Source organism: Varroa destructor, unplaced genomic scaffold (assembly GCF_002443255.2).
Source record: "Varroa destructor unplaced genomic scaffold, Vdes_3.0 BEIS01000005.1, whole genome shotgun sequence".
Lineage (NCBI taxonomy): Eukaryota > Metazoa > Arthropoda > Arachnida > Mesostigmata > Varroidae > Varroa > Varroa destructor.
Window position 1 is genome coordinate 2,571,601 of NW_019211458.1, and position 27,320 is coordinate 2,598,920.

The window sequence follows — 27,320 nt, forward strand, 5'->3', positions numbered from 1 at the left end:
TCAATCTAATGCCGTGAACTCTAACGTGCAACACACACACCAACATATACACGTACCCACAAATATATATTATAACCAATCAATATATGAGGTACTCCATATAGTATCTAATATTTCATTCTATTTCTAACAGTTACTTGCATTGACGATAGGCGAAATCAAAGTCTTCGTAGTACTTTATTGACCCAAAGTCCTTGGTACAGAGATATCGTTTTCTTCACTTACTTACCCATTTCAGCAACTTACAACTATTACACAGTATATGCTACTAGAAATTTTACGCATTTTATGCAGCACTGATTGGAGAACAGTAGTGTTTGCAACAGGATGAGTTCGTTGAAACGGAACACGGTATACAGTTAGAATTTATATCTGGTGGAAACAGCTAACTCTACGCATTCGCTATGGGTAGTAACCCGATTAAAGGGTGATCGCGCCAGGAGGACAGTCTTCAAATTTTTCCCCATTAGAAATTTGATTCAAGAAGCTCACGCATTTAAGTATTGACATAGAGATTTACCGCCTTCCAGAAGAGATTCGTTTGAATTTGCTCAAAGAAAACAATACAGTGACCGATTTTTAGACCTAGTTTTACACACTGAGTTTTACAATATTCATGTTTGTACAAAGCATACAGATACATATGTTTACATCATTTCTTTCGTCGTATTGGCAAAACATAATATACTATACGTGTCACGTACATGTGTCGGATGCCTATTCGAAATCAAAGAATTTTAAGTCGAGCCTCGCTACTTTTGTTTACGAATGGTACGTAGAAGGTTCTTTGCGAGTCTTGCAATGTTGCTTCCTCCTCTGAATTTAACCCGTTCCAACCATCTTGTTCGATACCTTCAGCGTGAAGGTTAGATGTCTTCCTCCGGGCCGCTTTACGGTTTCGCCAGATAGTTTGAGTTAACCAAGTACCTATAAAGAAAGATCGGTCAAGATTAAACCTAAAAGATGAGTAACCTATTTTAAGATAGAATTTGAGTGTAGCAACCTGTATTTTTAGGTCACCATAACGGTGTATATTCATCATAGTTTCACTCCACGTCGATATTCCAGGGTTGAAAAAAAGTCTTTGGTCCGCCATAGTTGTAACCGTATCCTGGTTTTAGACTGTTTATTAAATGTTCAAGTAATCGTTCAAACGAATTGTGTGCATCGAGCAATAAGTACCACATCCGGGGGCTTCAATGATGCCAAAACACTGGCGTCCGTATTACGTATTTCAGTTTACACAGTGATATCATTGCTTCTACTAAGCGTAACCATTTGATGAAACGGACAATAAGAGAAAATCGTCTAAAGAGTATCATGTATGTAATAACATACCCATAGATCCAATATAACACGTTATATTATATATCGCAGTTCCTAATGGAAACCAAAACAATCCTAACCGGCAATAACACTAAGTGCTGTTACAAGACCACAGAAGTTCCAGAAGACAAACACGCTGTAAAAGAACGTGCTTTGATGCCGAGACCAAGAGGTGCTCTCTAGAATGTCAGTGGAATCCATCGTGGAATAGTACGGCGTCAGTTCTATCTGGGAAATTCCTAATTTCAATTATAATAATTAGACCACCTTTTTTTCTACTCATATAACTTTCAGTACTTTGCTCAGTAGCAGCACACCGTCCTCATCATGAAATATAGTCTCCTTTCTTTTCCTTCACTTGTTTACGAAACCCTCGTGAATTTCTTATCTTGTATGAATTAAAAGCACTCAAGTCTGATACTTTTTTAACACACGCTAAAATGTATTCTGGTTCTTCATATTAACAAGAACTTCTCTAATTCTACTTGCTTCGATTTGTGCGCTTTCTTCTAAAATCTTTTGTAAAAGAAGCACGTGGAACAGAGCTGCAGACCACTGTTTTTGTTCTGCTCTCTATATGCAGGTTTCGTTAAAGCCTATGAATGTTCTCGGGTATGTTTGTGTGTCGATGATGCGTGGAGAGAGGGAATGCAACAAACACTTCTGGCAAATACAACAAGAAGGATCATCAACGAGGTAGTTTATTGCACTTGTTAGAACCTCTTAGTAGGAACCCGATTCCAAAATGTCCGCTATCTGTTTCGATGTTAGCGCTTCAAATAGAATCGACGCGAACAAACAAAGGCTTTTGCACGTAAGTGGTCTCTCAATGACAATTCAACCAGCAGCTGATGGCAAAGAACAACAACGTTTCCTTGTAGTAATCCACATTGTGAACGTCATTTAGAGCTTTAAATTAACGGTGTGTGCACGTTCTAAAATGCATGAGTTCATACCAATATGTCTATCATTTGTTTTTAAATTGCTGTTAAATAAATAAAACTTTTGCTCAACAACGCTATATATAGTTCAGACTTAAGAATCTTATACGTTGTGGATTTGGCCCATGCATGTTTAATAACATCGGATTACTATTTCGACCCGCGGCATTATATACATTTCCATATTTGTATGAAACTAACAACTATTCTCATACCCTTTAGTTTCTATAAAGACAGAGCGGCTGAGTCGAATCAGATAAATTACGTTCCGAGATAGCCCAGGAGTTGTTTACTTTTGCTTTGGGGACAGTCATGCCTTAATCTACAAGTACGGCTTAATCTTTGGATCGCAAGACGACTTGCTGTATCATCGTAAAAATCATTGTACGGTGCTCTGTTTCTCGGATTTACTCTCAAAAACCTTCGGAGTTTCGTCGCGGTTCGACAAGTGTTAGTCTATTCGGGTCAGTGCAGTGCCTGAGAATTGTACTCAGAAAGCTATGATATTGATCGACGTGATAGTTTTCAGCACACTGAAAGACTTTAACATCGCAGTCTTTGAGTTTACTTAGATCAGTCTTTCGTATAAAGTATGATCAGCGTTTTCTCTCGAACTCTACGTTTCGAGCTTTACATCCGGCATCGCTGTTAGGCGTTCTATCGGACGGCTGGTTCTCAACAGAAAACACAGTCTATCTGTGCCCGGATTCGAACCTAGATTACAGCGTGTCCCTAAGATTAGCCGGCAGATACGCTACCCATAGAGATATTAAGCGTATCGAATATCTAAGAATGTCTCCTTGTGCAATGGATTAGTGCCAAGTCAGCAGCCTATCTTCTAGAAATGAATTATTAAGACCCGTGTGATGGGCAGGTAACTACATGGGCCCTCGAAATGTTAAGCCTTCGTTCATGAATTAATTCCCCTGTGGGTCTCATGTACATTGCAGTGACGAGGTCTGGTAAAGGAAACATTGCCACGGCCCACGTTTCTCTTAAAATTAAGACGTCAGTTGTCGAGTATATTGAGGACGCGATATTGTCGCAATTATTTTAAAAAAAGAAATTTTTTGTAGTTAATTTAAAAGAAAATATATTTTCGCACTTTTTCTAGTTCTATTGTACGTCGTATAAACTGGCTCGTATCCGGCCGCGTTGTCTAGCTCTCGTAGCGCAGCTAGGACGAGGTCGCTAAGAGTCGATCTTATTGGCGATAAAAAATACTTCTTTTCGTCGTCACTGTTGCCGCCGATTTTGGGACCGATGTATGCCCTACAAGTCTGATTCTTACATTGGTGGTTAATGGGCAGGCAGCGAAGCGTTTTGAACTCCCGTCGAAGAGAAAGGCGTTATTCGTCTAAGAAGTATTCCCTTTGCGCTTCTAATTTATATTATCTCCGGCCATTTGATCACAGAAAGGAGCTCGCAAATTTAAACGCTTAAACAAATTGATATCATCAGTGCCTTTTGCGCAGGCAACTACCGACTACTGGCTATTCGTGACAGAGTAAATGTTTCCGTCCCATTTCAACTGCGGCACTGTTCAGTTCTTAGTTCCGAGCGATCAACGTGTCGTGTGTTTCTCATAGAAATTGGGTATTGTCATTACGCCTCGGTCTAGCGGTTCTCAGCTGATCTGCAAATGTTGCTATGGTAAATGACAACTATCCTTCCTTGGATGACATTCGCTCACTCTACATAAATTAGTTGAATTGAATTCTCAAAAAACTTATTTCTTCGTAAAATTATCAATAAAGAATAAAAAATTATTACGCCCAATCGAAAACCTACAGTGATAGGGGGTAGTACAAAATCAATCGCATTATGCTTGGCCATTTATGTTTGGCCATGTGTATTAACCTACAAAAGAGACAATTTGTTTCAGTTTGTTTTCGCCAAATTTACATTTAAGATATTCAAAACAGTGCTAAAAACGCAAACTGGTTATTTTAGTCGCTTATGGCTTCACATGCACTCGACAAAAAGTAGGAAAGCTTTGCCCGTCAAAATTTAGTCACCGAAAAGTTCAGCTATGAGAACGACATTTAATTTCGTATTTAATGAATTTTGAAATGATGATGACGACATTCATGGGAATAAAATCAGCACGCTCCATACATGCAATTCACTACCTCTTCTTCACTATTTGTCTCGTAAGGAGGAGGTTTGAAATCAAATACGTATATTAGGAAATAATTCCAAAGCAAATGCTCACTTAGTAGAACAAGTAAAATAGACTAGGAAGCCATCATCTGCGAACGGACATATAGCGGTCCTCTCGCCCCCTTTGCGAGGCTGGGACTAACCTCCCACCGTCGTTTGTTGTTCTCCTTCTTTGCGCGGCGAGCATCGTAATCCTGAAGGGAGGATGCAACCCCACACCATTTTCGCGCTGACTGCACTGGTTGTAGTGTATTCGTCCGCTGGTTTGGCATCAAAGGTATGAACGTTCATTAACACTTTAGTTTGTTGTCATGCAAAAGTCTTTCAGATACTGAATGGATAACTTTTAATGGAATCTCCATAGCGATCCACGGCCGTTTCCGCCTACTTGCATCGATAACCATGGTTGCAGTATTTAGATTTGGTACTGACGGAAATACTTTCCTTTTCTGTTGCGATGCCGACAAGAACTGTATTTTCTTGAGAAAATTATACCTAGAAAATTCGATTCTATATATAAGTGAAGAACGTGCCATTTTTCAGAATCCGCGTAGGACTCGTGGAGAATTCCGGCAACTGGGTAAGCGACCACAAGAGATGTCGAAATAGATTATATTGTAACCGACTGGCGTGAAACTTAGCAACCGTCGTGCTTGGTCGGAACAGACACCATTCTAAAAATATTGCACTTCTATATCTTTCCTTTACCATTAAGCTTGAGAATATAATAGCGCCCACCTGCATAAGCATTACCCTCGACGCTCAGAATATACCACTTACATTTATAGTTGTATTTATGCCCGTTAGTCTATCTTTTCAATAGCAAACAATTATTGAGTTGTGGTCAAAGCCTTCGTACCACCATTAAAGTTATATGAATAAACCGGCTCTTTTAAGCGTTAATCTCCAACGTTAATTATATTGTTGAAGCAGGTCATATTGTAGCGCCTCTGGCTGTATTGTTAGCCACTATAAACTGTCTGGTATTGTTGTAGGCTTTACACTCGGTAGGTTTGTTGCTATTATCGAACATTTTTTTAATGAAAAGAAGTTTGTGAAATAAAACTGTCCTAACCTAAAAGGGAAAACTTAGACTCTAATGAAAAATGTTTTTTGCTTTGGAAACGCTCTGTTGGAACCACACGTTTTCGAAATACGTTCGATTGAGTTGACACGCAAAAACTGAATTGATATAATCGTTTGTGCGCAGAGTGTTTAAGGACGAATGGTCTAATGACTGCGTCTTCAACCCAAAATCTTCGTCGAACCGTAAAACGTTTAGCATGGATTTGTTTCTCGTGATCTTTCGTTATTACAAATACCACAACTTACAGTTTACGAAGCCATCACCATGAAAACGGAGCTTATTGCCAAAAAAAAAACCTCGTCTTTAACTGTGCTCAACCTGTAGTTGTTCAGTCAGCCAATCGACAAATTTCCTGCACTTGATCTGCTTTTCTATAAAGAATTGCCACATATTTACACTATGGTTAAATGAGAAAGAGGGCGCTCTATTTTATTTGAATTTATATTTTCTGCTCTAATCGAAAGATTCTGTAGTAAAAACATAGAAACAAAAGAAACATAAGTAGATTACAACGATACGATAACTCATCACAAAAACTAGATTTTCAATTTACTTTTAGATGCAAAGGAAATCGAAGAGGAAGAACTTGGTGAGCTTGCGCAGTTCGCAGCAACGACTGTTGCAAAAGCCGAGAAACGAGCCTTTCATGATGCTGTATTGAACATCACCGAAGCACATCAACAAACTGTTGCGGTAAGTAAAACCTACTTATAGGGCTTGAGTTGCCTGTTGATAAGTTAATATTTATTAAACAAATCTATGTTTTATGGAAAAGGTATATATATTCACATATATAAGTCGGTCACAAAGTAATTTCGATTTTATATAGGGTCAAATTTTGTAGGGGATTAAATCTGCTTACGGAAACTATTTTTTTTGGCATTTCGTAATTTTTTACCTTTTTTTTGTTAACAGACGTACCCTAAACGAATGAAAAGGACTTCCACGGAGGCAACCTATTGATAGATTCATTAGACCATGTTGTGTGGATTCGGTTAGTTACGATCTGTTAGGATAGAACAAAAAAAACACGAAAGATATAAGGACATAATCTAATGGGGTCGAACGTTGTTATGTAACAAAAATATTTTGTGCTAGTATATTCAAACTGTCACAATTCAGTGTGAATGAGATGAATTGCAGTCTACATTTACTATTTCCCGTAATTTCCCAAAGCTTACGTAGTGTGCGTCCTCAGTCATCTCCCGATCACATGAGTCGTTCATGTTGAGGCTTATCCGAGGTTTAAATATCCTTTCCTGCGCCAAAAAGTGTTGTTAGAACGGAATTTTGCATCCACGATACCGATTCTGGATCGAGCCAACTGTTTTCTGGAGACGCAAGCAATTATATATAAATAGTCAAATGGTCTGCAACAGGACCTTACTGACTTAGTGGAACATAATACGTTTTAGTGTTCATTTTAATTATTCCTATTGCTGCGTGCAGACGATCAGGGGTAGCGGTACGGTTTACTGCAGGAAGTTCTTAAGGTGACCGCGCTAGATGTCCATACATAACAATAAAGTCTGTAGTTCATTGCCATCGCAGGATGATTGTGTAGAGCGTGCCTTACAGTTTAAATAGGGATCATTAGCGCTAATAAACTGAAAGCAGACGACGTCGGATACTGCCGCGCACCTCTAACAACAATTGTTATTCCTCAGACGCACTCTTTTCAACCGAGAAGTAATGGTCAGAGAGGTGTCGAATTCAACACAGAAATAAATCAAACGGTTAAATAAAATGTCTAGGTAGCCATGTTTGAGAGTGACCAAAATTGCTTTCTGACCGACCCTAAATATATATAAATCTACGACATACAGCGATATATATTCAGACGTTCTTGTATCTGTTCCTTAATTGATGAAATCAATCTTCCCAGGGTTGGAATACGAAAATGAAGCTGGTTGTTTCTGAGACATCATGTCCTATTCACAATCCTTTCGACGTGGGACAATGCATTCCGAAAAATGCCAGTATCACCCGCCAGTGCGATGTGCTCGTTTATGAAAGGCCATGGGAACACATCAAGGAACTTACCTCATTTTATTGTCATTAATAATTTTGATCAAATTATGTGGCTAACATACATATAGTTATACGAATATAAGTTTCCTTGCAATAAATTCAGTTTTGCACGTCAATTACTCTATATAAGCCCGAAATTCACTTTTATAAGGAGCTATTACTCTTTCTTATTATAATTATTTCTATTTTATTTACTAAAAGTAAGAACAAAATTATTTACATATTCGTTTATTTATTTCGTATATTGAAATCGTTTCCATCAACTTAGAAGATAAAGAAGCACAAGATGCACAGAATCGTGTAGATTAAGTGGAATGTATTTTTATTTAAGCTATCCTTTACGATATTTTTTCATCCTAATATCGAGCTGATCTATCTTAATTTCTCAGTTTAGATGATTCTAAATACGATAACTGTAGCAATGTTGCACAATCACGTATGAAAATCTGCTCGAAACAAATTCCAACGGAAATAAAACATTTAGAACAAACTCCTTTGAACCGTTGTTGAGCTTCGTATGTAGCCGTTTAATTAATAAAGCAGGCGTCACCTCGCGATAACATAAAACAGACAAAAAGTCTTTTCAGGAACAAAAATGTCATTCGATAATGGTCTAATAAATCGTCATTGATCTTCTATAAAAAAATTATTTTATTAACAATCTAATATAGCTTTTTTGTATTGTGACGTCCCATATTAATATTGCGCATGTTGCGCGTTGGCCTTAAAGCCAGGCACCAGCACTTGCAGATATTTAACTTCAAATGAGGAATACTACGCTGTTCGGCAAGTAACTGCGATTTTTGTTTATTGCATTGCTTTTCCAGTTCGTTTTTCAACGTCTTCGGCTATTCCAATGTGAACAAGTCCTTGGAATTACCTTTTCGGTGTAGTATCAAGGATTTCCCCCACCTAGAAGATCAAGTCGAAGCGAATCTTGCTGACTTAGCTAAGATTTCCCTAATAGATCTATTAAATGACTTGATAATAATTTATCATAGCAACCATCTGCCAATAATTTAAATCTAACGATGGCTGCATGTCCATGATTACTATGGTGACGCGTTCAAAAGAAGGAGCATTAGCCACCTAGACAACACCGCTCCTTGTTATAACTCGTTTGTTGATAGTTTAACATTATATGGGGATAACCAAGAAAACTTATAAATAATTATGTTCCAATTCAACACCACAATAACAACCCTATTTATGAAAAACTAAAAGTTCATAATATAAGTAGCTATGAGTAAACTAGAATCATAGCGATTCTTTTGAAAACTACATATTAAAAATTCCAGAGTATTATAGCTATGACATATTTTGCCTATCATCGCATTGTTGATAAAATTTTGGTCGTTAATAAAATGGTTCGATCAAACACCGTTCTCCTCAACGTTGCCATGAAGTCACAGGTCGAATCCGATTTATTGATATCTCCGTTTTGTCTCGTGATAAAATTTTACTCAGAGTTTGTATTTCAAAGATGAGCATGTCAGCTAAACAAGAAGTGAATTTACGACACCAAGTTTTCGTTGAACCCAGAACATTGTCCCTCGTATAGTGACAACTCAGCAGCTAAACGATGTAGGCGCATGTAACAATTCTCTGTCTTCAAAACAGGGTCAAAGTAGTCCTTGAACTATAGAAACATACTGAACTGCTTTTGTCAGGTAAAAATGCTAAGCTCGAACGTAGCAGGCCAATTAAAAAATGTATTCTTAGCTTAGATATATGTTGTACATCAGTCGAAAGTTTTTTCGGCAGTTTTTTTTTGCCTCAGTGCACGGCGAGTGTTGAAAATGTTGCTTTCATCATTAGAATACTCATTTTTGGAACTCAATCTCAAGGTTAAACTTTATGATCTGGAGACAAGACGATGACCACATTATATGGGAAAGAAAAGGACTTTCTAACGGTATGTAGCACTTGATCATCAGTAAATGAAAAATTAACGAAACGAAGCAATAAGCGGAAACCATTATTACTTTCTAAACAACCTAATAAAAACATCGTAACGCAAAACCCTAATAATATGAAGCTTACATTAGTACTATAATACAACCAATTTTGTTATTATTATTATTATTGTTACCACAGATATTAAATACTTCCAATGGACAACTGTTCTCCAGTCTGCTAAAGAGGTCGTAAGTAGCTTGTTTTTGTATTAGAATTGTTCACAATGGAAAATGCTTGGTATTCATCCATACTTCTTTTAAGGTACGGTTCAAGTAATTTCTTGCAATTATAAACAAACACATGCGTTACTTACCTTGCCAAATATTAGACGTACGGTTGATTTTTCTTAAGATGAACGTTGTCAATTCAACGACTCTACAATCAACATCGACGGACTATACTTGCAAGGCAACTAACCTCTGCCCTGTTCCTTAGTGAAATGAATATTGAGACAAAAACGAAATAAACCACAACGAGGTAAAAAATTGCTTGCCACCATGTCATGGTGCGACAAAAGCATATGTATACGAATATGCACTATATAAATTTAAAGGAGTATTTGCCACATTAACAGACGGCGCTTATAGGCATTACAAGTGCTAAAACCTAAGTTAAATACCATCGAAGATCTGTAATAGCAAAATGATAAGCTTATTTATGAAGGACAAAGTTGAGAGTATAAGTAGCTATGAATAAACTATAACCATGCAAAACATCAGTCACACACCGATTTTTTTTTAATCATATATTAATAATTCTACAGTGCTATTGTTATAATATTTATTATTTTTCACCGAATCGTTGACAAAATTTCGACTCAATCGAATAATGTTCTCCTCAATGTTGGCACGAGGTCATAGGTCGAACCCAATTACTTATCGTAGCTATCGTAGCAGTAATAGTGGTGTGATTATTATTTTTATTATTATTTTTGATGTCATAATCAACGGTCACCGTGAAACTGCTGTTTATCCTCTTCACTGTCCTTTCTTTCCTTGTTGTTTCGCTTTTTTCTTAGTCGTCTGTCTGCTTGACCGGCCCTCATTTCTTGGAGACGAGGCCTTTTTATGAACACGAGCTCGACACTATAGATATCTATCATTGAAACACTAGTACTATGTCATACGATAAAAATAAAAATGACAGTAATACCATGAATCGTAATAGTAGTAAGACATTATATATATATATATATATATATATATATATATATATATATATGACAGTTGTTGTGATGGCATTTTTACTTATCATTGTAGTGATGTGAATGTATTATACAGAAGAAACAAATCGGTTTCTATGTAGAACTACATTGAAAATGGACAGGGCGGCCGAGGCGTCGGCCAACGTTCCCTGCAATTTTTTCCTCACTGTTTCAACCAAACACTTTGTTTCTATCACCAGCATCTACTTTATCACCCCAAATGTACGTTTTCATTTCCATCATTGTTTTCAGTCCATTTAATTAGCAGGTGGTAAGTAGTTTTTTGGTACGTTGACGTTCATAGAGTCAAATTTGCATATCCTTCCCTGTACACCCCTTCAGTAACAATAACGACACGCATAATAATAAAAACTGTATTTATGATTGCTGAAGTATTCCATCTACTTTAATTTACTTTTCTCCGCTCCTCTTACTCGCTGTACTAACCCGTATTAAACCCTTACTGTACTTAACTGTAGGAACCCTTATTAAACGAGCATACTTGCTCGACATATTTTTAACATATCGACATATATTTTTAATTAGATCTTTAGTCACATTTATATGACACCGTGTTTTGCAAGAACAGCATAGCGATCACAACTACTGTGATTAAAGTTTTTATAATTAGTTTGTTCACGTTATCTCTAACATCACCATGCTGATAACTAGTATTAACAAGAACAGTGGATCTTGAAGTCAAACATTTTACTTTCTTTTCAAAAATAAAAGAGACATGCTTTTTGTCGTTTTATTTACGTTATTCTCATTTCAATAAACAATTTGAAAAGATTCAGGTGAGAAGTTGGTTCATATATATAGATGGCGTGGCTATAATTATTAACATTGTGATTATGCATGCAATCACGGACGGTGACGATGGCGTATGTCACGTGATGGAAAATCAAGGGTCAACGAGGCGAAAATGACAACTTTGTAATGGAGGTATGAAAGGATCGCGTAAAACTCATTGCATCACATTCAAACAGACCGTCATCATGCTTTTCATCGTAAAATGAGTGTACTGAGTGTCTGTATGTATTCGTTTCTGTCATTTCATGCGTCTGAATAATATAGATTTGCAAACTATATATAACTGTTCACTTGCTCCACTCTGTCATCGAGACAATAGCTCTTTCAAAATGTTACTCTATTCGGCTAAATATTTACGCATCAGTATGTACAGGGGTAGTCAATCCCTGGTGTCCAATACTTTTTTACAAATTTATGGTCAATGGATGTCTTATCGGAAAAGCTGCATTCCTAAAAAGCACATTTGCTTAATCATTACGCCTAATCCAACCTTCCCTAACCCCACATTTGACATAATAACTACATATTCATGTCGATATTTTTCCAAAAATCACGTTTTTTTTAAATAACTACCGTCATTAGTATGAACAAAACAGTGAAAAAAACATACAGACTAACGCTGACTGCAATCATAGCCAATTCTTCATATATAAAATCAGTAAGGACCAAGACATTTAACTTCATCTTCAGTTATCTGTTTAACTTGCCCAGATTAAATTGTCAAAATTTCGAAACTTTTAGGATTTTGAAAAGCCTCAAAAAGATGCATCGCATAGTTAAATTAAAACAAACGAAGTTTAATTTTTCGCCTGAGCAAAACATAGCACACCCGTTGTATTCAAACTAATACATTCACGTGAGGTTTTTGATCATAATTTTGTATGTCACTATACGAGTTTAAACACATGTTATGTTATTTTAAAAAACAGGGGGCAACACATTTTCCGCCAGCGTTCAGTACTTAGTGTCAAAATGAGGTTCTAATAATAAAGTCATAAAAATTATGTCTTCAAATATGAATTGTACCCAACATAATAACTACTGCGGCACTCAGTGTTATGTATCATTCGCTTCTCCTCGACAGCAGCAGGGCATTGGCTTTGAAACGATCGGCGACAAGAGTTAAATTGTGCAGAATGACACGAACTACTGACTGAAATACGAGATACAATCCATTAAATTTAATCGTCTAAAGTGTTTATGATTTCTAAAAGAATAATGAATAGAGTTTTATGCAAATCCTAGAGTAAATTTATAGACATGATTTGTCTACACAGATATCTGTCCTTAAATACAAAGTCACGCCCAGTTCATTCACAGTGTATAATAATAATTCTACTGATTGGTTCAGACTGCAGACCTCATAGACCTGTCGCGAGTGTGTTGAAAATCGCTTAGAGCGATTGTAGACTATTCGAGTAATACAAATATGAAATATATTTGGATTAAGCTTGGCTGGTGTAAAATGAGCTCTGTTTTAAACAAAACCTTCAATGTTGGAAAAATTGCACCTATTTCACATAACGTATAGCACATTATAAACAAGTATTGAAGGTCTAAATCAGATATTGTCGTGGTGCAAAGATATTTTCAGACGACGTCGTTATTCAGAAATCACATGAATATTCGTGTACTCATATTCTTGTTTACGCAATTTAGTCAGCAAACGCAAGCTGTTATCATCGTCAGTTTGAAAGCTAGATATAAGAAATAAATGGCAGTAGAATCAATCTTTGAGACTATTAGATGTAAATTGTATATCTAGGAAATCAAGACTTCTACAGTAATGCATTTTAAAATGAAAACTGTTGCATTTTGTTCGTACCTACAGCGGTAACCGTAGCACTCAATTCCCTTTTAATGTCTGGATACGACTTTCCAGCATTAATTCATCGGACAGCTCGACCCGAGCCGACACAACGGCAATTAACGGTTATTGCCGTACAAGTAAGATCATACACAGCATCTAAGTAAAGAATATAGTACACAGATTCTTAGAAGGAACATGCGCAGTTGATTTAGCACCTTTATGTGCGGACAAAACCATAGTGTTGCTACTGTTGACGATCTAATACGTTTTAGTTCGAGTCTTGGTAGCATATAGTCATCCACGCCCACTAGCCAGCTGCATAATTCTGGTGATGTTTATTTATACAAACATTGTCCCATTTTTTTCTTATTACAAACTTAAGAAGCTCCTTCTCAACTTGCACCAACTAAATAATACAGATGCTCTCGTATTCATGTGCTGTTTCTCCGAACAACATATAAGTATGCAACAAACTCGAAGCCAACGATGAGAAGTCTGCATTGTAATGCATTTTTCAAATCGAAGGCTTTTTTTAACATTTGACGAACGTAAAGCTTCTCGAACGACAACAACAAATGGACTACTATTTTCTATAATTTCTTCCGCAGTCTTCAAGCTGATTATACAATTATAATATATTATGAGGGTCGTTGCCTATATGAATAGTAGAAATATTCTATCATTGACTGCAATTCGTTATGCCAGTGAACTCCTAACGACACAAACTTATTTGTTTATATTTGACGAGCCGTGAAAGGCGGAGATCGTTAATACCAACAGGTACACAAACCCAAGAAAGTCTCGGTTGGAAAGCATTTGACGAAGTGGCAGTCAACGTATGAAGCCGATAATTTTTGGAAGCTTCCGCATACCGTAAATTACACTAGGGCGCCTCATATAAAATGCTACCGTAGTGGACTTGATTACAGAAGCTCTTGATTATTGCCCTAAGAATCGTCTATTTTTTGTTTGCTGAAAAAATGGTCGAACGAGAATGTGTATGTATGCGTACCTACGCTCGTATACTCAAACTACTGAGCTTCGCCTGTCGTGTTAGTAGTGGTGATGGTGATAATTATGGTAATGAAGCTCAAAGGGAGAAGGGAAGGCTCGAATTTCTTCGATTTGATGAGGATCGTACCATTCATTCATATCAGATCAGTTACTGGCCCGTTGTCAGATGAAGGAGCCTTGATGACAGTGATCACTGCAGCTGCCTGCCCAATGGCCCATACTCGCCTTTTAAACCTTGTTTCGTGTGTTTTTGTAACAAGTGAATCCTTTTGACTTTAATTGTGAATCATCGTTGAATCTGTCTGAAATTAAAATTACAAGATATTATCCTTATCCGTTAAAACATGTTGATATACATTAGATGCATGAAAGGACAAGTTGACTTCAATATTAATCCTATAAATATGTAACATATGTTTAAACAGTAATAAAAAGACCAACTAGAGAAATGAGTTGGTGACATTCGTAACATAGATACTTCTGATAGCGCTATCTCCCCAGGGTAACACAAAATTCAATTCACTTTCGTTTTGTTTGAATTTAACGGCAACAACTATTAATGTTACCCTATAATCAAATTTTTTATAAGTTTTTTACAAGATTTAAAATAATTTATAAAAAATGGCAAGATATGTCGCCACCAGTGATTGTAGTTTTTACTTTTAACCCTTAGCTACTTTCGCGCACTGTTTTTGTTAAGCGTCAGATTTTTATCAAAAAGCGACTACTGGCATGAAAGCACAAAGAATCATTCGATTGTTTACACAATAAACTATTATTGACTTGACTAATACAATCACAATGCTTGCCATTACGAGCTTGCTGCAATATCTATCTTAAATGCTCAGCTTTATTATATATTAAAATAGTTAATTCTATCAAAACTAGCAAAATCAAATAAAATGTTTTCATGAATTATAAAATTATATATAGCTTAAGTTGATCAACTTTTTAATCAAACAAGAATGTATCGAACACTAAAATCTCTACAACTAGCATGATCTGCTAAACTGTATTTCTTGAAAGCTTCGCACCTTCGTGTGTATGTATGTTACCTGATAGATGGGCGCAGGGTCAGTTTCTGTTGCTCCATACGGCGGTAGTGCTGAGTGGTTTGGGGGTCGTTGTCCAGCACAAGTGCTGCCAATGACACCACCGTTTGCAAGTCCATGACTGTGGGAAACAGCTGGGCCCCCGAAATTGCCCCGCCACATGGCTCGCAGCTCCCCGCGACACGCAGCCACCAGGACAACTGGCAACAATGTACATGGCACGAGGTACAGTAGCGCGGGCTGCGGGGTTTCCATCAAATATAGTGCTACAAAGGTCACCATCAGCCCGATCCCGTAAACTGAATAGATCATTAAGACAGTTACCAAAATGAATAAATAAAGATTAAAAGTTCATAGAAGAATTAGATATGCAGAAAATACGTTTTACTGTTTACGGAATTTTAACTGACTTTTAATATCGCTTCTACTTTATATAGATATTTTAAAGGTTAAAGCCTATCGACATTACGCTTGTCGTGATTCGGTCGGATATCTTTACTAATTTAAGTATATTTAAGTATATAATGAGAGAAAGAGAGAACTTACAGACTACAGAGACGATATAGTAGAGTCTGCTAGTAGATGAGGTGGTGCAGCAACAGCAACAGCCGGACGTTGCGGGAGGTCGTTGCTGATCCTGCCGGTGGTGGAGAAGGTCAAAGGCGTGGCAGTAGGACACGAGAAGGCCAGGTACGAGGATATCCCCGAAGCCGAGAAGCGAAAACTGTGAGAAACAGACATTGAGCGGATCTGCTCCCAGATGAGGCACACGAAGTACCATAGGCAATTGCTCCTGCGTGTCCGCCGCGCCCCTGGCCACCTCGACCATTACCGACTCGCCCTTCATAGTTAAGAAAGGCGTTACGAACACGAAAAAGATATCATAGAAGAAGAGCAGTACTAGAAGAACCGAGCAGATCAGAAGATTTGGCAGCCGCAATGTGCGTAGCATGTTTAACGAAAACGCCACACCTATATTAACGACAATAACAATGAGCATAATAACCATCATCAGCGCCCTCAAGGGGAAAACCAAGATCAACATCATCGTCAACCACAAAATGTGCTTACTAATGTGCTTATGATGGGTAATAACAGCACACAAATCACAGAGGAATATAAACCGAAATTACTTTTACTTTCGTTACCAATTCTTTATGATATTACCTATGCGTACGAAGCCTTATGATCTCATCCTATTTTTCCCAACTAGAATCTCTTTAAATTTTCTCAAATAACTGCAGAATTCAACTCGCGCAAACTATATTTGCTATAATGATTATGTGCCAACAACATGGCTGTAGGTTATCGAAGCAATTGCCTGAAGCAATTTTGTTGATACTTACCGAGGAGATCCTGCAGTGCCCAGGACCACGGTTTATGTCTCAAGAGAAGCCATGCAGCTGTTAGAGCAATGGCAAAGACGATAAGAAACACATGGCGTATTTGCAATGACCCGTAAAAACATGGCAGGAGACGACGGGGGATTTTGGTAGTTCCTATAGGAATGCGATTTATGACGGGCTCCAGAACGCCGATTAGTGAAGTCACCGATGCAATTGCGAACATGCCTGTGGAGATTACAGTGTGGAGCCGGTTGCTATTAAATAATACACTAGCATTTGCAGTATTAAGTTGGGAAAGGAGTTTATCTGCAACAATAAAGAACGAACCTGAACGTCCATAATTATTGACATATCGAATATGAGTCTGTGCCATGAAATAAAACATTTTTGTTGCCATCAATCGTTGTCTACATTACGTTTCGAGAATACGAAACGCGATGTGAAACAAAACTGTGGAGAAACAAACACCTTATCAAGTGAAATATCTATAAAGGATTAGAATGTATTTTGGATGAAATTCAATATTATCAGCTGTAATTCAACGATGAGCAGACATCAAGCGCTCAAATAGTTTCCTCAAAACACAGGGCTTCAACCAAACCCTCGTGCAAACAACACGGAAGTGCCCTTTAGTGATTAATGATTAGCCCTGAGAATAGCTAGGCCTTTTAACAGCAGCCAAATATAATATTACAACGAACTTAATTTCGTATGTGGTATTAACGAGTTTGAACTACACATTTTTCTCCTAAAACTACCTAAATGTTTCTAGGCTTACGTCCGACACTGTTGTTGGGCGTTCTATCAAACAACCTGGGACTACTTAGAAAGTACAAGTTTTAATCGAAAAAGCAACCTGATCTCATGATTACAGTATTTTTAGTGCAAGTGTCTTCTTACCTTTGACGCTCTTACACAACCAAACTTTTGGGTATTGCCACATATGATGTCTATCTTTAGATTTTTTTTATTATTATCTTAGTACCTTCCAGTGAGATCTATGTATTGTTAATTACTATATTAAAGCATCACTAGTAAAAATCAATTAAAGGGTTAACGTTTTTAACTCTTTATGGATCTCTGATTGACCAAAAATTTGCGCCGTTTTTAAGTAGTTAGCAAAAGCATCATCACCCAAATATTGAACTACTGACTTAAAGTAATATTTCTGATAATTCTTGAAAAATTCTTGAAAATTAATACTATTTCAACACTTAAAAACATTTTCAACTTCAACAAAGCACTGGAATGCAATTTTCTCCAGCATCTATTGAGTATGCTAAGTAATTTGTTTAGTTTTTCAATTCGAATTGCAGTACAGACGACTGCGAAATAAAAATTATATGCTTGCAGTTCCTTTAACTTAGCTTTGACTTAAGTACAGCATTCACTCTTTGTTTCGTTTAGAGATAAATAAGTAGGTATGGTATGCAACAGGTACAAAGTATAGGTAGCTATGCAAACTAAACTAAGACGAAATGGGATCATTGAACCCACAACTCTAGCCGTATAATAACTTGTGAGCTTAGAAGATAGATGTCTAATCGAGAATGACTCACCAATAATAAAGTAGACGAGGTACTGAAAGAAGAAATATAAAAGGATAAGCATGGCACCCATGCAGACAACGAACAGAGATACGAGCAAAGGGGAAACGTCGAGTGAACTCTCCTCCTGAACGCCACCAGCCAGCATTGCCCCATTGTCGACTGAATAACCCTAAGAATATGAGAAAGGTCAAAAGAGCAGAATTTCTTTACAACTGTAATTCGACGGAATATGACTATCAAAAGTGCTGAGGAATACAATATTATGTTCCACATGAGACGCGTGGCATATTTGGTTGCTAAGTTGATGGCCGTTTTTGTTTATCCTTTACTGTTTTCAATTTTCGTTTGCTGATAAGCAAGTGTTATATACCGTCGCAGAGCTTTTTGTGCACTGCGGAGATAATTAAGTGTGAGACCTCTACTTTCGATTTGTGTGCTCTATGTTCTCTGAGGGAGCCTATAGCTGAGATTCGCCAATTTCAAGTATTACATACTCTACCTAAAAAAGACGTTTTTTTCAGGCACAAAATTGGAGTCCCTTCTCAGTAAAAATGCCCTCGGAGTGCCCCATTACAAGATAATATGGTACAATTCGAATAAAATAAAGACAATGGTCTTGAAGAGTAAGGAAAATCTTTTCACGTACGTAACTTGACGAGTGAACCAAATGTTAGAAAATTAAAAAGTCAACAGAAATGGCCATTACTTTATTAACAACCTGATCGACGGGTCTGGCTTTTGGACGCAGACGATTGTCCGTGGTATTTATAACTAACCTGAAGTGAGCCGCTTTGTGAGATCTTATTCTCTTGAAATCCGTTCGTCGATGTGCCGTTTCCGTTATTGAGAAACCGGCAGTCTGGTCCGCGTTGTTGTTGTTCAAGAATGAAAAGCTCAAGGCGAACGCGTCCGCTCCAGAACGCTCCAACAGCCACGGTGAATACCGCAATAAACCAAATAACTACAAGCGAGTAGTCTAATGGTGATTCGGAACAAGCGAACATCCACACCTCTACGGCGCCACCAGGTAATGATAGAAGGTTCTGTAACGTAAAAAAAAACAGGAATCGTGAATTAAAGTTTTGTGGTTCTATGGTTTTCTCCTTCTATCTTCTTTTGGTGTATATTGTTCAAGTATGTGAGAGCAATTAATATTGCCTCGGTTAAAAATCACGCTGCCGTAAGATCTTAATGTCATTAATGTCATGTTTTGTTTGCGCATAATAAAGTGGACTCTGGAAAACAGCTTGCACAGTCCTTCCTTAGACTAAATCTGCCACCTGTCACATTCATGCCAATAAGTTACCTATTCCTAAGCCGTTACTTTATTGCGGCACACGGTTCTGAATACAACGAAATCAACCACACGAACCTCATTATTAAAACCTCCATATGAACACCATCAAAACACACATGTTGTTTGTTTAACTCAATAATAAAAACATTTGTATTAGAAAATATAGCTAGAACGATATTGCTTTGTTAGTCGGTCGGTTAAAATATATTTGTTAAGCGGTCATCAATCCACTATGGTACACATATATGTATTTTGTTGATACTACTGCTCTTGTGCAATAATGGTGTTACACAAAGCAAATTTTGCAAATAAACCATTTTGATTACTAGAAGAATAGACACGGAAGAAAAAATGAAAGCTTACGATGAGGGCGCTGGCCGTGTTTTCGGAGACATAGCCAACGACGATGTCGAGCTCACGGGTCTCATTGACCTCAACCTTAATTGGCTCCTGCAATATGTAGAGAGAGTGTTTAAAAGGAAATGTTATACATCTAACGAATTTTTATCAGCTCATAGTCACTGTAAATATAGAACTATATTCAATAATAATAATATTTTCAAAATTCTAAAACTATAAAAAAATATTTAAAATGTTCATGAGGTTACCCAATCCAAGAGTATTCCTGTAAATCGGGTAACCTCATGAACACTTTAAATACCTTTATTATTGAATATAGTTCTATATTTACAGTGACTATGGGCTGATAAAAATTCGTCTATATATATATATATATATATATATAGAAGTACCAAAATAATTATATATATGCAGCGAAGTTTAGGAAAAGCATCAAATCCCATCTGCGGTTAAGCCACGTTTAACGTCCTTTGAAAATCTTTAGGGGAGTTTTTCTCTAATTCTGATTAGTGTATGAAGAATTGCTTAACGCAATTTGTACAGCAAACAAATACACCATTTTGAACTGAAAACTACATGGAAAGTTTAAGCCATGTACCTCGAATTTACTGACGTCTTAACGCACGCTCAACCTTTAGTATCTGCAAGATGAATTCCAACTTTTACCTTTTATCTGTTTTTTTTCATACTCAGTGGTACTTACAAATTTGACCTTGTTGGAGGCCATAATAAGCGCAGTAGCGTTTGCTTTTTTAAAGTGAACAATGGTTCGTTCAACAGGGCAAACATTCGTCGACCGAGTCAATGCAGCTTCTCGTTTGAAATTCACAGGCAACTCGTTACAGCTATCGTACCTATAAGTTGGGATAAATGACAAATATTATAAAAGCATCAATTTTTTCGTAAAAAGATACGATAGCAACATATGCTCTTTAATACCGATCAGGCCATTTGAAGCGAACTCAATAATAAATGCAATTACACTGTATGATCTTAAATATAATTTTGAAATATAAAATACATATATTGAGTTTTTTGCTGCTGTAATAAGCCTTATATATATATATATATATATATATATATATATATATGTATATATAGAAATGTGACGTATAGAGCAATTCTGATTTTTGAAGTATTCAGAAATCTGCCAAACGTACTGTGAAATTCATCACACTTTCTATGAGATAACATGTTTTTCATACACATTGTTCTAACACAGAAAGATTGTGAATGAAACTACGAACGTTGTAGCGTTGACTAGGCCGATGGGAACCGCAGACTCTGCTGAAGATGGCAGCTTTTTGAATTCGGGAAAATATATCATGCAGAAATGTTGCGATGTATGAGCCGTTTTTGCTTTAAGAACAGCATACTTGGATTTTGCGGCACACAGTTGCACCATAGACAATTCCAATAACATCTGCAAACAAAATAACGTATACTTTTGAGCGCGTATTATAAAACGACGAAGTGTTCACCTTTACAGCGAAATTTTCTTTTGAACACAATCTTAGCTTGTATAAACGTACACCTGTATTGTATCGAAAAGGACAATACGTCAATCACAGTAGGCCCTTAACAGTGGTATCAATGTGAGATATGCCTAAATTGCACGATCAAGTCGCGTCTGGTGACAACGTGATAAATAATAAGTAAAGTTGAAGACCGTCCTCTATTGAACGGCTAGGAAAAATAGTAATTTACATACACTTTGCCAAGCAGACACGTTTCATAAGAGGATCTATTGAATTAATAATATTTCGCTTAAAATTGAGGAATATTCTCAATTTTTTAAAATGTTTAGGTGCTTCGATACGAGTTTTTTTTTCATATCCCAAGCAAACTAGCAAAAGAGCTCCAGGAAAAAAGTACTTTATCAACTATCGAAATCACAAAATTCTGTGGCGTTTACTAATTAACTATCATTATGATTTTTAAATTTCTGCGACAGATGAGCACGATTACATATCAATAATTTACAAAAAGAAATGCAGAGAATCGCAGACCAACATTCAGGGCACCCGATTTTCCGACTTAGTACCCGTGGTTTATTCAGTTCATTGCCCAGCGTTCCTCCAATATCACTTATAGAATTCGACATCCACTAGTGGTGTTGATCGAGTGGATCAGCGGCAACCGTTACAAAGACTTCAAGCAACGGCACACCAAACGATGCGAAGATAACACTGCTAGATTAAGGTAAGACGCCTGCTGCGTTAGTTTACCCTCTGATGAAACACCTGTGTTGTTTCTGGAATGAAAACATTCGTTTTATTTAGCTGTTCCTCAGTGTACTCGAACAGTTATCTACAGAATTGAGGTCTTTCAATATAAGCGTTCACATCTGGGACAGATGACCACTTTGTATGCAGGTCGTTTTGAAACTACGAGAACCAGTCCATAAATGAGAGATTAAGTGCTTAGGTAAATCCACAGGTGAGTAAACAGATGTTAGTTTTAATGTATTGAAAGATGGAGAGTGCTTCTCGGAGTAAGGCTTCAGCCTGTGATGGAAAAGCAATTTCCACTATACCTATACTGTAAGTAACGATCCACCATGTATTTAAAGAACCATAGAAAAATGCATAAAACTGAGTTTTTGCTGAAAAGACGCTGCCGTTGACGCCTAACACCATGATAGTGGCGAACTCAAAAACAATCGGCAAACTGAAAACAAGAGGGTCAAGAATAATCACGACTTCTATGACATTGTTCTTAAAATTTCTTATTTGAACATCAATATGTTCTGTGTTGTCCCGCTCTGATTTATCGTCAAAGCACATTATAGCCATTTAAAGAATAATTTTTATTAGCTGCTTTGTCACCAATGGTACACTGTTGCATTGATCATGATTTGGCAAACATTTACTACATCCATGTGTAAAAATTAACTATATTTGTACACTGTGAATATTTTTAAACCGATGGAATTCATGGAATTGAATAGATATATATGTATATCGTTTCAATATTTTTATGCTTCGCGCATTTTATACAAAAAAAAAAACTTGAAGTTTATAGACACAAGTTTTAAACCGGGTATGACAGGAAACTTAAATCTATAGTAAAGATATTCGCAAAATATTAAATAGCTTGTGGACATTGACGGCCGTTAGTGGAAACTGTGGCTTGTCATCTACTTCCTGAGATGGCGAATGGAGTTCTAACATTTAATCCAACGAACTGATGACATTAAATTAGCTGTATACTTCAAGCTAGCATACGAGCTAACCATACAGAATAACCTCGAAAAAAATAATAGTTTTCAAAAACTGGCAATGTAGTGTCAATTGGATCCCTTTAGCTGTAAATCAAATTCCGTCGTTCGCCAAACCTATTTTCGTCATGTCTCAAACTACCGTTATGGCACAGCATAGGAAACTCCGTAGGATAGATCCATTATCAGCTTGATTTCATCCACGTCGTCGTGGTTGAAAAAAAGAGAAAGCTATATGCGATACATACGCCTTACTACCAAGCAACAAAAAAATTACTTGTACGTGAACTATTGAAATATTGGCTGCCTGCAAGCAAGTTATGATAACGAACCCGAGCGACAGTTACGTTTGTCTAACAAGCCTTTTTCTGCACTACCCATATATGACAGAGATTGAATTCGAATTTTAGCACAACGGGACTGCGAATAGAAACTTACCAGCAGAAAGAAGGCAAAACCAAATCTCACAGATTTGCCTTGCATTTTTGACTTGGAATGACGGCACAGCACTCGGACCAGATCCCCTTGTTTAGGTAATTATGTGGATGTATGGAGGATGTCAGATATAGTCTAGGGGGCCTAATCGAGCGCTACTCCACTAGTCGTGCATTTCGGATTACGCCACTGGGCAATTGGCAGGACGATGATCACGTTGAAAAAAGCCGCTAAGCCGCAACAACACAGTACAGAGCCACAAGCAACTTGCACAGGAAAAACCGCACGACAAAACGGAGCGCTGTTCACTGCCTCCAGCACAATCACCTGGTTTCTACTACCCTCAGCGACTGACCACGAACTACCAACATCAACAGGGCAATAACATTGCAGCAGACGAAAAGCGAACACTACTGTTGCTACGCTTGATGATGTCCTCCACCAGGGGAAGATCACTGTCAGCAGTAATGTCCTGCGAGGGACCGAATTGCCTTTCCCTTTAGTAATGGAGCGTCGTATCACGCAGTGTGAGTCCAGGAAAGCTGAGCATAACAGGCACTTGAGACAGTGGATGTGATCTTTTAATATATTAAAAATGCAAATATTTGTACGCCCTTTTTGGTATAGTAATTTTGTATTCAACTTTTAATATTTACAGATTCACTTCACATGAATAGTAAGCCATTCGTTCTTTGCTACGACCGCACACACATGTTTTGTTTAATTAAGTTCACATGTTTTTCAAAATAAAAGTAGATTCAGAAAGTGGTTAGTAGAAAGGGTTAGATATGCGAGGTAGGAAGTCTGAAAAATACCTGCATGCCTCCGAGGTTCTAGAATACATATAAATACTGTCTGTTCCTTTTTTTGTTATTAATTATATGTATATGGGACATCTAAACCTAAATGTTTTTCAAATTATTTTTCAGGCTGGACCTAAACAAGGACGGATATTTCGATTAAACGTTTTGAGCTAGGAGTGTCATCCTTAATAGTGAATTTTGTTTAATATAACCATCATCCATCGCAACTAAAACTTCAACTTGGGATCTACGCTATTCACCGATTGTCTTCAAAATATTCCTTTTTTAATTCACAATCACCATTTTAGGAACGTGTAAACTCTTATGAAAATATTGCCCAAAATACGCTACTTTTTCCGGGGGAACCTTTTCTGACGTATTTGAGCAGGTCAAAGGTCCTAGAAGTGTAAGAATTTAAAAAGGCCTATAAATATAAAAAGACGCGAAAAATGGCTAAAAACTAATCGTTAGAGCTTATCTGGACGGCCCTAATTAGCAGTTGATAATCTACTCTTCACAGTGATCGTTAATTTCTATATGAAAATCCACGTTAGAAGGCTTTTTCGCCGATTTCAGTTATTTTTCGAGCTATCTAAATATAAACTCTTCTCTACAGAATCGTTAGGATTACCTTATTGACATCTTCCCCGAATCTAATTAGAGCGAATGAATCCGATTTCCTCAGCCATATGTATGTGGGTGTCAGAAACCCAGGTAGCAAACGACAAACATTATTTTTATTTAACCATCGAGGTTCTTCTAAATACTTAAAAAGTAGCTTTTTTAAAATACACGCATGTTATCTCCTTTATCTTGAAAACCTTTTTGAAATACCGAAATCTTATTTTACCCTTCGAATCACCTGTTCAAACTTTCTTTTATTTAATAAAGCTTTGTACAATTAAGCCACAAGGATCGGTCGAGTAAATAAGATATTGGCGCAGGGAATATTCATACAGTAAAAATAATTTAACTAGTTAGTGAACTTTCTTCCCATCGCTGTTGAGCAGAATCAGCCCAGGCTCTTCCAGGGTTTCCACGTTTTAAGATAAACAGACTAGCGTGACCTTGTGAAGGTTTCAAAAGCACATCATTAAACAATTTTAGCATCTTACGAAGAAACCTTCATGCTATGGGCAAGCACAAGATTTTTCAATTCTTTTTTCGTTATTTAGATCTAGGAAGTTTGGCTGTCAATCAACACAAACCCGACATACGTAAATCCTTAGTTATGTGCCAAGTAACACTAGATCTTATTGCTCATCCCGTGTATTGTCAATGAAAAATAGCTGGATCCTCGTGAGACACCTCTACTGAAAAATGAAAGGCGAGCTATGATGATATGAGGTCTAAAAGATTTTGCATCAGACCTTAACCAAGTGCAGTTGTCTTTAAGTCGGGTGGAAACATTGGACCCTGTGACGATGAAAAAATCTTTCAGGCTTTCTTATTTCGAATGTCAAGGAAGTGCGATTAAACAATCCCCTGGACTCACATGCAGATATATCTGCCAGTATAATTTGTATTGGTCCTGCAGAAGTATGGCACGCTGTGCTTATTTTTAGCAGTACCCACGGATATCCTACGCGAGGAGATCAACTTCATGTACTTATGGAGAATCTGATATGGAAATGTTGATCGCCATGTCAATTGTTGCAATTCTGTCTGCAAACAAATGCCGACTGCTGCGACTGAGGTCAAGAACAGCTAATGTGCTAAGCGAATAAGTCTCCTCTCCAGCATTCTAAAGCTGTCGCGCAATATACCCTTCCTTGCCGTCACAAAATTGATTATTATGGGAGATGGCCCAGAGGACTGAATTCAAGAACTCACGCTGACAAAAAAATAATTTTTAATTTCTTTAAGAAGATATTTCTTAGACTATTTCATTTATGCTGAGTGAAAGGTATACTTGTCTGATAACTATCGCGATTGCCACATTATTTTATTATTAGATGAACTATCGCTGCAGCTATAATTTCGTACAATTTTACTAATTCTATTAAATGTAGTCATATACAACACTTGTTTTAATTACATACATCTTTAAGTAATTCGAAAATAAAAACGGACCTCTCTGTAAAATGATCCGATTTTGGTAGATTAAGCCTGACAGGCCATAATAAAGCAAGTTCGACGGATTCCGAAAGAAACATGCCTTTGTGTAGCTTAGTAGTGTATGTTAAGCGAAAGGAGCTATCGGAAGAAAGCCAAACTCCATAATTATTGGAACATATTTAGTTACATTACTTTGAATACCATTCGCAACTGCAACTCTAAGGTGATTAATTGACAAGATAGTGTGGAACAAATTATTACACCAAACCCAGGGTAAACTATGGTGCAGTGTCGGCAATAAGTACACATTTTTAAAATTTTCTTTAAATTGACTTTATAACAAGATTATACGCTTTTGGCTGCTTGCCAGGTTCGTTACTGCTGTCCCTTATTATTTATATATATATATTTTTAAGGAATAAGTTACTTGGTTCTAATCGCGTGATTCAACAAAGCGGCCTCCTTAGGTCGGCCTTTTTTGTTTATCAGATTGCATTTTTTGGGTGATAGCAATTTCTAGGAATGCTTACATTTTTGCTAGAGCCGATACTACAGAAAAAAAATATTATTTACACGGTAGCCTCGGTTAAAAAAAATAAACTAAAAATGTTAACATCCAAATTTATTACACGCTAAGATGCAATCATAGAGCTTTATACAAATGTTTTTATCGGCAAATAGCTAAAGTACGAAATAGTCATAACTACACAAATAAATAATTGATACGATCTGCAACTCTGTAGCTTTTTAGGTCTCGCCTCTAACATCTGGCACGAACTATTCAAAAAGTATTACTATTACCCTTTGCCTTATAATGATATTTCAAGATATTTCATTATCATGGGGTTTGT

At 37.0% G+C, this 27,320-nt stretch overlaps 3 protein-coding genes across 17 annotated transcripts; 1 reads left to right on the forward strand and 2 right to left on the reverse strand.

Annotated features, from left to right (window-relative positions):
- Nucleotides 1-158: 158 nt before the first annotated feature.
- Nucleotides 159-2,032, reverse strand: LOC111252003 (uncharacterized). 2 transcript variants are annotated; one of them, XM_086990944.1, is made up of 2 exons: nt 1,407-2,032; nt 159-927 (listed from the first exon to the last, which is right to left on the reverse strand). In XM_086990944.1, the coding sequence occupies exons 1-2, from the start codon at nt 1,525-1,527 to the stop codon at nt 728-730; spliced, it is 321 nt and encodes a 106-aa protein (XP_086847070.1). In that variant the 5' UTR covers nt 1,528-2,032; the 3' UTR covers nt 159-727. The 2 variants fall into 2 exon arrangements, with proteins under 2 accessions (XP_086847070.1, XP_086847071.1); XM_086990945.1 differs by having other exon boundaries at nt 1,339-2,032.
- Nucleotides 1,999-10,229, forward strand: LOC111252001 (cystatin-2). Of its 5 annotated transcripts, none has more exons than XM_022809256.2 (5): nt 2,003-2,140; nt 2,490-4,707; nt 4,974-5,010; nt 6,077-6,210; nt 7,403-10,229. In XM_022809256.2, the coding sequence occupies exons 2-5, from the start codon at nt 4,636-4,638 to the stop codon at nt 7,577-7,579; spliced, it is 420 nt and encodes a 139-aa protein (XP_022664991.1). In that variant the 5' UTR covers nt 2,003-2,140; nt 2,490-4,635; the 3' UTR covers nt 7,580-10,229. The 5 variants fall into 5 exon arrangements, with proteins under 5 accessions (XP_022664992.1, XP_022664991.1, XP_086847068.1 ...); XM_086990942.1 differs by having other exon boundaries at nt 2,024-2,140; nt 4,631-4,707; XM_086990943.1 differs by lacking the exon at nt 2,003-2,140 and adding an exon at nt 6,433-6,511 and having other exon boundaries at nt 2,255-4,707; nt 7,403-7,538.
- A 1,219-nt stretch (nt 10,230-11,448) lies between these two features.
- LOC111252000 (signal peptide peptidase-like 2A) lies at nt 11,449-23,956 on the reverse strand. Of its 10 annotated transcripts, none has more exons than XR_015329103.1 (12): nt 23,612-23,954; nt 21,998-22,207; nt 21,201-21,376; nt 20,657-20,807; nt 19,957-20,043; nt 19,073-19,339; nt 18,306-18,465; nt 16,747-16,971; nt 15,947-16,372; nt 15,404-15,699; nt 14,476-14,650; nt 11,449-12,677 (listed from the first exon to the last, which is right to left on the reverse strand). XR_015329103.1 is itself a non-coding variant. In XM_086990936.1 (11 exons), the coding sequence occupies exons 2-11, from the start codon at nt 22,055-22,057 to the stop codon at nt 14,635-14,637; spliced, it is 1,860 nt and encodes a 619-aa protein (XP_086847062.1). In that variant the 5' UTR covers nt 22,058-22,207; nt 23,612-23,956; the 3' UTR covers nt 11,449-14,634. The 10 variants fall into 10 exon arrangements, 5 of the variants coding, with proteins under 5 accessions (XP_086847062.1, XP_022664981.1, XP_086847064.1 ...); XR_015329101.1 differs by having other exon boundaries at nt 11,449-13,490; XR_015329102.1 differs by having other exon boundaries at nt 14,347-14,650.
- Nucleotides 23,957-27,320: the final 3,364 nt, after the last annotated feature.

Excerpts from the sequence above, each read along its gene's own strand:
- LOC111252003 (XM_086990944.1), bottom strand. The coding sequence starts at position 1,527 with ATGGATTCCACTGACATTCTAGAGAGCACCTCTTGGTCTCGGCATCAA. Across the intron at positions 928-1,406 it reads AGCACTTAGTGTTATTGCCG|GTACTTGGTTAACTCAAACT; the intron begins GTTAGGATTGTT and ends CTTTCTTTATAG.
- LOC111252001 (XM_022809256.2), top strand. The coding sequence starts at position 4,636 with ATGCAACCCCACACCATTTTCGCGCTGACTGCACTGGTTGTAGTGTAT. Across the intron at positions 4,708-4,973 it reads CCGCTGGTTTGGCATCAAAG|AATCCGCGTAGGACTCGTGG; the intron begins GTATGAACGTTC and ends GCCATTTTTCAG. Across the intron at positions 5,011-6,076 it reads TGGAGAATTCCGGCAACTGG|ATGCAAAGGAAATCGAAGAG; the intron begins GTAAGCGACCAC and ends ATTTACTTTTAG.
- LOC111252000 (XM_022809246.2), bottom strand. The coding sequence starts at position 22,057 with ATGTCGAATTCTATAAGTGATATTGGAGGAACGCTGGGCAATGAACTG. Across the intron at positions 21,377-21,997 it reads ATGAACTGAATAAACCACGG|ATGTTATTGGAATTGTCTAT; the intron begins GTACTAAGTCGG and ends TTTTGTTTGCAG. Across the intron at positions 20,808-21,200 it reads GGCCTAGTCAACGCTACAAC|GTACGATAGCTGTAACGAGT; the intron begins GTTCGTAGTTTC and ends CCCAACTTATAG.